The sequence below is a fragment of the Eschrichtius robustus genome, chromosome X (genome assembly GCF_028021215.1).
Source record: "Eschrichtius robustus isolate mEscRob2 chromosome X, mEscRob2.pri, whole genome shotgun sequence".
NCBI lineage: Eukaryota > Metazoa > Chordata > Mammalia > Artiodactyla > Eschrichtiidae > Eschrichtius > Eschrichtius robustus.
In genome coordinates this window covers 21,893,631-21,906,073 of record NC_090845.1, presented here as the reverse complement: position 1 = coordinate 21,906,073, position 12,443 = coordinate 21,893,631, and the positions used below count along the sequence as shown (strand labels likewise).

Sequence of the window (12,443 nt, the reverse complement as noted above, 5' to 3'; positions counted from 1 at the left end):
AATATTCTAGGCTTTGCAGGTCATGCAAGTCTCCACCTTGACTACTCAACTTTGCCGCTGTACTTGCAAAAGCAGCTATAGATGATACTTCAACGAATGAGTATGACTGTGTGCCAATAAAAATTTATAAAAATAGGTGGCGGGCTGGATTGGGCCCATGGGCTGTAGCGTGCCGACCTCTACTCTAAGAGTACTCTGAGTCCAGGCCCCCAGCATGAGCATTCTGCCCATAACCACTACCTCCTTAAGACCGAGTAGTCTTAAATCCACTGACAGAAATCAGTATTTTACTGCAGTTAAATGGAATATAATATTTAACATAACTGTTCTTTTACAAACTAAGGAAAACCCATGCACGTGGTGCTAAAGCAAATGAAGCTTTTAGTGTTTACAAAGGGACAGTACCTCAAATCTGTTTGGTATCTGGCCCATGTTTCTAAAACCAATTACTCTCAATCTATAACTCCAGTCCCGATATATTCCTGACACTGGGGACTTGAACTGATACATCCAGCTGCCTACTTAACATGCCTACAGATCTATTACAAGCCTCAAAGGTAACACATCCAAGATAAAACTCTTAATCTTTCTCCCTCAGATTTCTCCTTCTTAATAAATGGTTCTACTAGCTAACCAGCTAGAAGACAAAAATGGAGGCATCCTCCTTTCTTTCTTCTTTTCCCTCACACTCCAACCTAATATATCCGCAAAAAAAAACTAGCTCCTTTATGTCGCTTAGTTCTCATTCATGTTAGCTCCTGAAGAAGCCTTCCCTGACCAAGCTAAACTAGCCAGTCATCTTAACACTGTCCAGCCCTCCACCCTGTTTACTTATCTGCACAGCATTATTTCTATCATAGTCTCTTATTTTTTGTATTTGTTTATTCACTTATTTAGACTCTGTTTTCCCGAATGACGCTCTCCCCACCCCAAGCCCCTCTACACCCCCTGCCCTAGGTAGAATGTGAGCCTCATGATGCAGGGACTTTTTAGGTCTTGCTCAACACTCTATCCCCAGTACCTAGAACAATCCATGGCACATAGCAGATGCTCAATAAATAAATACACACACACACACACAAAATGGACGAAAGAATGAATCCTTACTTAAAAAGCATATCTGTCTCAAATTTGTCCTAAGAAAGGGATACTTGAAGCTGTATAACTAGGTAACAAACTTTTTGGCTCTCCTACCCCATAACATGTATAGTTTAAAATACTCTCATTTTTAGATATGGGACTGTTACGCCATTTACCTCCCTTCCTTTGTATGTCACCAAAGCAGCCAGTGGTTTGGCATAAAATCTGCTGTAGGAAAATCCCAGGCAGCCGTACATACTGTTTGCTGTGAGCTTCAGAGCCTTCTGTCGAATGTCATACTGCAGGCCACACAAGGACAAAAGACAAACAAAAGTATTTGCAGATGCTTCAGCATTACATTAGATGCTTTCTAGCTCACCAATGAGAAGGGGAAACCCGCAATAACCCTGGAAAAAAGAACTCTTAACATAATCAACCCATCCTCCCAGATCCATGATTCCCTGACCTCCTAGAATCAAGTAAACACAGACTCCAAAGCTCCCAGAAGTCAGAAGGATCTTGCTCAGATACAGTTCTGCAGATAGACATGCCTTGTATTTTGAGGCATAGTGTTTTTGAATGGTTTCCTACCCACCAACTTAAAATAAGCACATGCATTTGCCCACAGCATCAAGTTTAAATCACTCCTAGATAATCAAATTTTCAAGGGTGAGACTGTCACTCAGAGGTTGCTGAGTGGAAAGAGATACCTGAAGAGCAAGGTCTGGATTTAAATCTTGCTGTTTCATTAGTTGTTTGACTTGTCTTCTCCGCTCTACCAGTTTCCGGATCTCTCTGGGCAAAATGCCCATTTCCAAGCTTGGATCTGGCAGCTCAGGGATCTGTTCTTGTTCTCCATCCTGATGAACACACGATGAAAATTTCAGACAAATCAAAATTTCATGAAATGAATTCCCAAAACCATACATTGTGGGAGCTTACCCTGTGATCACATCTTGAAAAGCTACTTTCTTGTCTAAGTAAAGGTCAACAAGTGTGGGTGGTAGAAGAAAGAGCTGAGAGGGCTGCAGAACAACTCAACACTGCCCTCTTCTCCTCCAATTCTCTCAGCCCATCATTCCCAGTACCTCCCCCATCTAGTTATTGAAAAATGTAGGTATCATTTAAAGAGATGAATTTTTACACATGCTCCTTTCCCCCCCTTCAACAAGACTGGGGAGCAATATGTTTGGGGAAATTGTTTTTAAAATAAAAACACTGGGCTTCCCTGGTGGCACAGTGATTAAGAATCCGCCTGCCAATGCAGGGGACACGGGTTCGAGCCCTGGTCCGGGAAGATCCCACATGCGCATGGGCAAAGCAAGTAAGCCCGTGTGCCACAACTACTGAAGCCTGCGAGCCTAGAGCCTGTGCTCCACAGCAAGAGAAGCCCCCACTTGCTGCAACCAGAGAAAAGCCCGCGCGCAGCAACGAAGCCCCAATGCAGCCAAAAATAAAATAAGTAAATTTATGAATAAATAAATAAAAATAAAAACACTAAGAGAGATCTCTAAAATTTAAAAAAAGAGAAAAAAGCAGCTAAACTACTGTTAAGTCCTGTGTACTAGCAAACAAAACGCTATAAAAATTTTTTAAACTATGGGGAATCGTAGCAATTATTGTAAATGTTTTAGACTGAAAGATAAAAATATAAATACTAAATCAGCAGGTTTCTTTTAGGAATTTGGAGCCCATATTTTAATAGGCCATGACATTTCTAAAAATTAATACATGTATATTCCTTAGTATTTATGTGGTACCTTTTGTCTACAAATTGCTTTGCAATCAGTAAAATAGCAACATTTTAAGAAAGCAACCAGCAGTCTTCTTATATTAAAATTTACAGCAGGAAAATGCAGGGAAAGCATTAGACCATTTTTCTCAAGGCTCCATTAATTCTATTAACAGGCTGCCAAGAAAAGCCAGGCACATTTGCCCTTGAAGGTTCAAAATTAAAAATAAACCTCTTGGCTTAAAGTATGTCAAGTCAATGCCATTTGATAACCCAGTCTTTACAAAGCGTCTGATTTTATAAAGATCAATAACTTCAAATGAACGATCTCACAATAGTAACAGGGACCTATTATTGTTTTCCAATAGAGCAGATGATGACAGCAAACCTATTAAAGAGATCTTGGTACACATTCCAATTTATTTACAGCAACTATGGAGGTGCAATAAAAAGTAAATGGAAAGGATCTGGAGTCAGGAAATTTACAATCCAGGCCTGGCTCCACCAGCACTAGCTGTTCTCAAGACCAAATGAGGCACTGCACAGGAAAATGATACGGAACCCATAAACTGCTACATGTATAGTATTTTTTAGATGACCTCTAAGGTCCCTTCTGACTCTGAAATGTTTTCACATCCAAAATCCAAACTGGAAAGCTCAAATAAACAAACTGGTGGCGGGGGGCAGGGTTGGGGAGGGGGTTGGCGCTGGATAATGACAATCATCCTAATACTGACACAGTAGCAGAACAAAGTCCACAGAATATTATTAACCGAATGTAGTCACTACCTTGTGGGGATGTCTACTCAATACCTACTCTGTACAATTATCCTCTAGTCCCACAGAGGAGCCCATCCTCAGCAGCCGTATTTGTACAGGGTGAACACACTCCTGTGGTCATGGCTGACGGGTGAGTGTGTTCACCAACTCAGGCAAGCCTCTAAGATTCCCCCTTCCGGGAATATGGAATTGGGACTGAAAAACAGCCCCCAAGCGTGTGGCTGGAACCGAAAGACATGTAAATTCAGGAGCTAGAGGGCAAACAGACATCTTCTGCCCCGTGTACAAAGAAGCAGAGAAAAACATACAGAGACAATAGGTTAATTTACATCTTTGACTGCTGGAGAACCAAATCCAACCAAATTCCCTACTGACAATCAATTGTATAAGCTTTATATACGAAGAACCACACATTAAGTTATTAAGCCCTACATAAAACTGTTGAATGAATGATCACTAGTTAAAATCCATGTGAGATAATTCAAAAAGATCCTTTTGAAGAGGATGTTTAATGAGTAGAATCATTAAGAAATGCTTTCATAGCCAAAATTTAAAAGCCTGAAAATAGCAAGTGTTTGGAGTAGAAGGGGAACAATTCACATACATGGCTGGTAAGAGTGCAAAACGGTATAACCACTTAGGAAAACAATTTGACAGTTTCTTATCAAATTAAACATACACTGCCCATGCAACCCAGCAAATTCACTCCCTAGGTATTTACCCCCCCTAAAATGAAAGCACACATCCACAAAAAGATCTGTACAAGAATGTTCACAGCAGTTTTATTAATAACAGCCCAAAACTGAAAACAATCCACATGCTCATCTCAGGGGAACAGATAAGGGTGAAATACTTCTTAACAGTAAAAATGAAAGAACTACTAATAATGCAATAACATGGATGAATCTCAAAAACATTACATTGAACAAAAAAAGCCAGATACAGAACAGTACAGGGCTTCCCTGCTGGCACAGTGGTTAAGAATCCGCCTGCCAGTGCGGACACGGGTTCTAGCCCTGGTCCGGGAAGATCCCACATGCCGCGGAGCAACTAAGCCCGTGCGCCACAACTACTGAGCCTGCGCTCTAAAGCCCGTGAGCCACAATTACTGAGCCCGTGTGCCACAACTACTGCAGCCCAGGCACCTAGAGCCCATGCTCCGCAACAAGAGAAGCCACCGCAATGAGAAGCCCACACACCACAACGAAGAGTAGCCCCAGCTTTCCACAACTAGAGAAAAACTTGCTCGCAGCAACAAAGACCCAACGCAGTCAAAAATAAATAAAATTAAATTAATTAATTAAAAAAAAAGAGTACATACTGTATTACTCCATTAATATGAAGTTCTCAAACAGGCAAAATTAAGCTATGGTAATAGAAGTCAGATCAATGACTGACTGATGGAAGAGGGGATTGACTATAAAAAGGCAGGTGTGACATATCACAACTCACAGGATGAAGCTAAAGCACTGCTTATAGGGAAATTTGCAGTTGTAAATATCTAAATTAAAAGAGAAGACCTCAAATCAATAACCTAACCTTCCACCATAAGAAACTAGAAAAAGAAGGGCAAACCAAACCAAAGAAACCAGAAAGAAGTAATAAAAATTAGCACAGAAATAAATGAAATAGAGAACAGAAAAGCAATAGAGAAAAATCAAGGAAATCAAAGTTGCTTCTTTGAAAAGATCAACAGTGGACTTCTCTGGCAATCCAGGTGTTAAGAATCCACACTTCCAGTGCAGGGGCATGGGTTCAATTCCTGGTCAGGGAAATAAGATCCCACATGCCGCGACAAAAAAGAACAATACAATTTGGTTAGAACCCAGGGAATTGACCTTAAAAAAAAAAAACCACACAATTTATGGGAATTCCCTGGCAGTCCAGTGGTTAAGACCCCACGCTTCCACTGCAGGGGACGCAGGTTTGATCCCTGGTCGGGGAACTAAGATCCCACATGCCGGCGCAGCCAAAAAATAAAAAAAGATTTTTTTTAATTAAAAAAAATCTACAAAATTGATAAACGTTTAGCTATACTGACAAAGAAAAAAGATGACTCAAATTACTAAAATCAGGAATAAAAGGGGGGACCATCACTACTGACCTTAAAGAAATAACAGTGATTAAAAAGGAATACTATTTACAATTTTATGCCAACAAATCAGATAACCTACACAAAATGGACAAACTCCTAGAAAGAAACTACCAAAAGTGACCAAAGGAGAAATAGAAAATCTGAATAAACCTGTAACAAGAGACTGAATTAGAAATCAAAAAAAGTAAAGTCTAACACCAGATAATTTCATCAGCAAAAGTTAAAGAAGAATTAAAGTGAATCCCTCACGAACTCTCCCAAAAAAACAGAAAAGGAGGGAATACTTCCCAACTCATTCTACGAGGCCAATATTACCCTAAGACCAAAACCAGACAAAAACATAACAAGAAAAGACAACTACAGGACTTCCCTGGTGGTGCAGTGGTTAAGAATCCACCCGCCAATGCAGGAGACACAGGTTCGAGCCCTGGTCCGGGAACATCCCACATGCCACGGAGCAACTAAGCCCGTGTGCCACAACTATTGAGCCTCCCCGCTCTAGAGCCCGCAAGCCACAACTACTGAAGCTCGCGCGCCTAGAGCCCGTGCTCAGCCACAAGAGAAGCCACTGCAATGAGAAGCCCGTGCACCACAACAAAGAGTAGCCCCCGCTCGCTGCAACTAGAGAAAGCCCGCACACAGCAGTGAAGACCCAACACAGCCAAAATAAAAAATAAATTAATTTAAAAGACAGCTACACACCAATAGCCCTTATGAATACAGAAAGAAACTCTTCAACAAAATACTAGCACATCAAATCCAGCGATATATAAAAAGCATTATACACCAAAGCCAAGTGGGATTTATCTCAGAGACACAGGTTGGCTCTACAATCAATATAACACATCATATTAAAAGAATAAAGAACAAAAACCGTATAGTCAACAGACGCAGAAACAGTAGCTGACAAAATCCAAAACTCTTTCATGATAAAAAAAAAAAAAAAAACACTCAACAAACTACTGATACTGATGATATACTGATATGGCCTCATACTGATAAAGGCCAGCTATGGAAAACCCACAGTTAACATCATATTTACTGGTGAAAGACTAGATGCTTTCCCGTAATGTCAGGAACAAGACAAGGGTGTCTGCTCTTGCCACTTCTATTCAACTGTACTGGAGGTTCTAGCCAGGGCAGTTAAGCAAGAAAAGGAAATATAAGGCATCCAGATTGAAAAGAAAGAAATAAAACTATCTCTATTCACAGACAACATGATCCTATATATAGAAAATCCTAAGAAATCACAAACTATTACGACTAGTAAATGAATTCAGCAAAGTTGCAGGATACGAGATCAATATACAAAAAATCAGTCATATTTCTATACACTTGCAATGAACAATCCAAAAATGAAATTAAGAAAACAATTCCATTTACAATAGCACCAAAAATAATGAAATATTTAGGAATTAATTTAATAAAAGAAATGCAAGACTTGTACATTGAAAACTAGAAAACATCTTTGAAAGACATTAAAGACCTAAATAAATGGAAAGACTCGATTTTCACGGACTGGAAGACTTCACATTGTTAAGATGGCAACATTCCCCAAACTGACCCACAGATCTGATACAATCCCATCAAAATCCCAGCAGGCATTTTTGCATAAATTGACAACCTGATTTTAAAATAAACAAAATGTAAGATATATCCCTACAATGGAATATTCAGCAATAAAAAGGAATGAAGTACTAATACACACTACAACACGAATGAATCTTGAAAACAATATGCTAAATGAAATAAGCCAGACACAAAAGGTCCCATATGACTCCATTTATATGAAATGTACAAAAATACACAAATCTAGAGGCAGAAAGATTAGTGGTTGCCTAGATCTGGAAGGGATGAAGGGATTGAGGGAGGTTACAGCTAAAAGGGATAGGGTATCTTTGGGGAATAGTGAAAATGTCCTAAAATTGATTGTAGTGAAGTTTGCAAACTCTGCAAATAAACTACCAGCCATTAAATCGCACACTTTAGATGGGTGAATTGCAGAGTACGTGAGTTACATCTCAATAAAGCTGTTAGATAAAAGACACAGAACCAGTCTGAGTCTCCTTCTACCCAACCCTCCCCCCCCCCCTTTTTTGACCACTAAAAAAGGATATAGTGTTATCTTTTAAGAGGAAAAACTAGAACGCTGAGCCCTTTGGTTATCTTCCTTCTTTAAGCACTACTTTTAATCTCAATTTCCAGAGTTCCCAGTTGAATACAAACCTCTGTAACTTTCTGTGCCTCTGAAGCAACTCTTTGCACTGTTGTAAAACAAATGTTGAATTCCTGAATGATGGAAGGATACAAACTGTTGAAGTCCAGAAGCAAAATGAACTTATCATAAAAACCTGCAAGAAAAAAGCCCCATGTTACAAAAAGTCTTTTAAAAAAGTAGATTTGGCAAAACGCCGTATTAGAAGTAATATATTATGAAACCATATACTATCCAGAGCTGTGAGGTAGACAAAAGGAAAAAAGGAGTCAGCTACCACTCTGTAAAAATGACTTGGATTAGAGTGAAAAGTCAGGTCACAAAAGAAAAGGAAAGAAGAGATCCTGTCTCGCCTTGAAACCCCAGCAGTCGCCAAAGTATGCCATTATTATAGGCAAACACCTTCCCATATCAATTACTTTAGACAAGTGCCATATCCATTTCCAAAAAACGCTGTTAAATTCTCCTTCAAGAAAGCATTCCTTCCCACCTACCCTCCACACCCCCACTCCCCAAATGTTTCATGAGCTATACCAGTGAGTGGTTGTACATTTTTTTTTACAATCACACCTTCAGGGGATAAAACAGGCAGCCCATTTACCTGTACACAAACTGCTAAGATCAGACAAGAGATGTACAAATAAATGTCAGCAGTGGAACGATCCACCCTTTTCACTTGGAAAGGGTGAACAGAAAGCTACTATATTTCTCTAGGACATTTACAAAGAGTTATCTTCACCTTGAGAAGAAACTGAATAAAAATAAATGTCCACAATTAAGACAATAATAACAACAGCAAGCATATATTGATAGCTTACTCTGTGTCTGGTACTATTATTCCTTAAATCTCTGTGTGGTATTTTTCTTGCTGTCATTTTAAAGAAAAGGAAACTGAGGCTTACAGATGCTAAAACAGGCAGCCCAAGAGCACACAGCCAGAATTCAAGGCCAGATCTATCTAACACCAAAGGACGAGTGATCTGTCTCATTACAACTCACAATAAAATCACTTTTGTCAAAAATGTCTCCTACTCAGAGTTCAAGTTACTTGATAAAACTGACATTCATTTCTGCACAACAATGTGAATACAGTTAACAACACTACTGAACTACACTTAAAAATGGTTAAGATGATTTAAAAAAATTTTTTTAATCTTTTCTATCTCTGTTTACCACGAAACATCTTCTTTGCCATTCATGATTACAGGAAACAATTATTCTCTTGTTAAAGTTCAATTTGGTAGTTACTGCCTGTACTTTAACTTTGCTGTCCAATTGCACTGGCCCTCGCACGCTGGGCAGAGGCGGAGCCCAAGAGTAGATGTGAGGAGACAGAGGCGCTCCTACCACAGGACAAATAGGTTGGCAAACTGCACAGAGCAAATCCTCCAACCTACCCCCTTTTTGTACCACTCATGAGCTAAGAATAGTGTTTTATATCTTTAAATGGTCAAAAAAAATTTTTAAAGACTATTTCAATGATACGTGAAAATTATACAAAATTTAAATTTCTATGTCCATAAATAAAGCTTTCTTGGAATACAGCAAAAAAAAACACAAAAGATTCACATTAATTCCATGTTAGACTGGCAAACAAGATTTTCGCATGAACATAAGAAAATAAGGTCATTATGAAACCTATTCGCTAACCTACAAAACACAACTCAGGCCTTCTAGTTTCTCAAGCCTGGCTCTGCATTAAGTTCCTTAGCATCAGGGGCAAACTGAGCCGCTGCGTTGCCTTACCAACTTTGGGGTCCAATACCAAGCCTCCAGAATAAGCTGCCTTCTTACGTCCTTTTTTGTATTTACTGGTATCTCCATCAATGTCTTCATCTTCATCTCCCTAATATCAAATGGAAAGATAACTTCACCAGCCAGCAACTAATGGACCAATTTAGAAGGTTTATGATCCCCCCCCGCCCGACCTTTCCAACTGCAGTACACAGTTCTATCTAACATTCTTTACTTTTAGTTAGTGGTCCTACCTCTGAGGAAAGACAGTTATTGTAATATTTTCATGAATCCTAATGAATGCCAAGCATGGTAGTTACCGAAACAAACACTATATCTGAGTTGATAAGTATGCAAATTCTACTTTAAAATATTTTTGAATTCACAGAACTTCACATTTTAAAATCAATGGACAGGGCTTCCCTGGTGGTGCAGTGGTTAAGAATAGAATCCGCCTGCCAATGCAGGGGACACGGGTTCGAGCCCTGGTCCAGGAAGATCCCACATGCCATGGAGCGACGAAGCCCGTGCACCACAACTACTGGGCCCGCGCTCTAGAGCCCGTGAGCCACAAGTACTGAAGCCCACGCACCACAACTACTGAAGCTTGCACACCTACAGCCCGTGCTCTGCAATTACAGAAGCCACCGCAATGAGAAGCCCATGCACCACAATGAAGAGTAGCCCCTGCTTGCCGCAACTAGAGAAAGCCCGCGTGCAGCAACGAAGACCCAACGCAGACAATAATAAACACATAAATAAATTTTTTAAAATAAAATCAATGGACACTAAAAATTCAACTATTCATATTATGTAAAATTTGAGATTCTAAGAATCCTCTTAAATTCATTACTCTAACATTCATGATGTAAAAACACAAAATATTTTATATAGATATTATCATTATTCTCATTATTAATATGGATACCTTAAAATAAGTATGTCCATATAGTGAAAATTCTTTCCCAAGTAGTTTATTAATAGCCAACATTCAATACCTCAGCAGACATCAAACTCCTGTAAGTTAATACTTCCTTTACTAATTTTGATAATGTGCATAAAACAAGCAAATATAAGAACCTGAGTCATTTTAACATTAAACTCCCATTCTGAATCAATTACTATCAGTGCTGATAAAACAGTAGCTAAGTTTTACTTCCAGTGTGATGGAGGCCACTTCAGAAACCTGATTGTAGTGACCTTAATCCTACTAGAATATAAAAATGAAACAATGCAACACAAAAATAAAGGCTTATGGGTTCAAGGAAATAAATGGTTCAACTTGCATCTAAGTTTGGGTAGGGCTAACGAGGCAAAACACTTTCCAGGTATGGTCACCCATCAGAGAGGCCTAATGCCTCCCTCAAAGAATTTCATATTTCACAAATAATTTTTATCTGTATAGAGAAACGTAAAGAAGGAAATGACCACACAAAAACAACAGAACGAATGTGACACAGTTTCTACAGGGAATTAATTATTTGGGGAGCAGATACTATCACAGCACAAAAAAAACCCAAAAAACAGCTACCTAGATAATAAAAGGGGGGGATAAGAAAAAGCAAAACACTATACAATTTTGGACCCACCGGTTTTTGCTGAGGCTTTCTGAAAATCTGCTTGTCAGGCACAATATAGTTGTTTTCATAAAATGCATGAAGCAACAAGAACTCATTACGCTCGGATCGTCCACCCATCAGCGTCCTAGACTGTTAAACAGAATTTTTTTTAAAAAACTTGAGCTCAAAACCAGAATAAACAAAAGCAACTTCGATTTGCTAGATTTAATCATAGCACCTCCTTCAAAAATCACTCATCATAACAAGGGCTGTTTTAAAAAAAAAAAAGGTGCTAAATTATTTCTAGCAGTTTCTTTAAGCATTATGGTTAAAAGGAGACAAAGAGCTTAAAATACTGACAACTTGGGCTATTTCTTTACTCCCAAATGGACCATTCCACAAATCAGACACATCCAGATGTCAGAGATGATTCTTATGTTCGTCCAAATTTCAACATACTGCACCTGGCTTTCCTCCCCTTCTCCCAAGCAGTTCTTCATTTTACAAAAGAAGCCCAGCTTTCAGAATACAAGTTACTTATTTTATAAGCATGCATTTAGACTCATTATCATATAACAACTACCCCCAGAAAACACTGGATCCAACAGGAAATGCTTTTTCCCCCTTTCTATGTTAAATTTACCATAATGTTCCCAGCGATGTTAGTGATCTGCAATGCTAATGGAAGAACATTTAGCTCACACATGATCTGCAGAATGAACCTGGCATCTTTCCAGGTGTGTTCCAACAGGTACAACAGATGAGAAGACTCACTGTACAGAAAGGAAAGAATGAAACCGAATCAAGTAATTAAAAGAAACAATGATTATAATCATAACTTCATAAACTATCACAAAAAAATTTTTGGTATAAGTTAACTTCAGAGCAACGGCACCTCGGCTTTGGAAACAATTTAAAATAAGGTCAGTATGAAATGAGGAATTCATTCATACCATTGGTCCCAATCAATGCCCTTCTCTAAAACACACAAAAAATCCCACAAAGATACAATCTGAAAACTCCCTAAATTCTTTCATTCATCCATCCATTAAATACGTATTACATACCCACTCCGTGCCAGGCATTGTTCTAGATGCTGGCTGTGACCAAAACAGACAAAAATTCCTGTCCTCATGGGGGAGACAGAATATAAATTAAAAATTTAATATGTGATACGTTATACAACACTAAGCGTTAAGAAGAAAAACTAAGAAGCAAAGGGAATATTAAATGTCAGGAGCACAGACA

General features: G+C 38.9%; 1 protein-coding gene and 1 non-coding gene across 6 annotated transcripts in view; both read right to left on the bottom strand.

The window, feature by feature from the left end:
- POLA1 (DNA polymerase alpha 1, catalytic subunit) overlaps positions 1–12,443 on the bottom strand; it is a 291,007-nt gene that overhangs the window by 232,888 nt on the left and 45,676 nt on the right. For all 5 annotated transcript variants that reach the window (XM_068533580.1, XM_068533581.1, XM_068533577.1 and 2 more), the window contains exons 21-26: positions 11,839–11,968; positions 11,226–11,345; positions 9,649–9,748; positions 7,914–8,038; positions 1,791–1,940; positions 1,257–1,379 (exon numbers count right to left, since the gene is read on the bottom strand). In XM_068533580.1, coding sequence (XP_068389681.1) covers positions 1,257–1,379; positions 1,791–1,940; positions 7,914–8,038; positions 9,649–9,748; positions 11,226–11,345; positions 11,839–11,968 — 748 coding nt within the window. The remainder of the gene's footprint in view (positions 1–1,256; positions 1,380–1,790; positions 1,941–7,913; positions 8,039–9,648; positions 9,749–11,225; positions 11,346–11,838; positions 11,969–12,443) is intronic.
- On the bottom strand, positions 8,545–8,674 carry LOC137757524 (small Cajal body-specific RNA 24). The gene has a single exon (XR_011072368.1). It is a non-coding gene; the product is annotated as a small Cajal body-specific RNA 24 (non-coding RNA).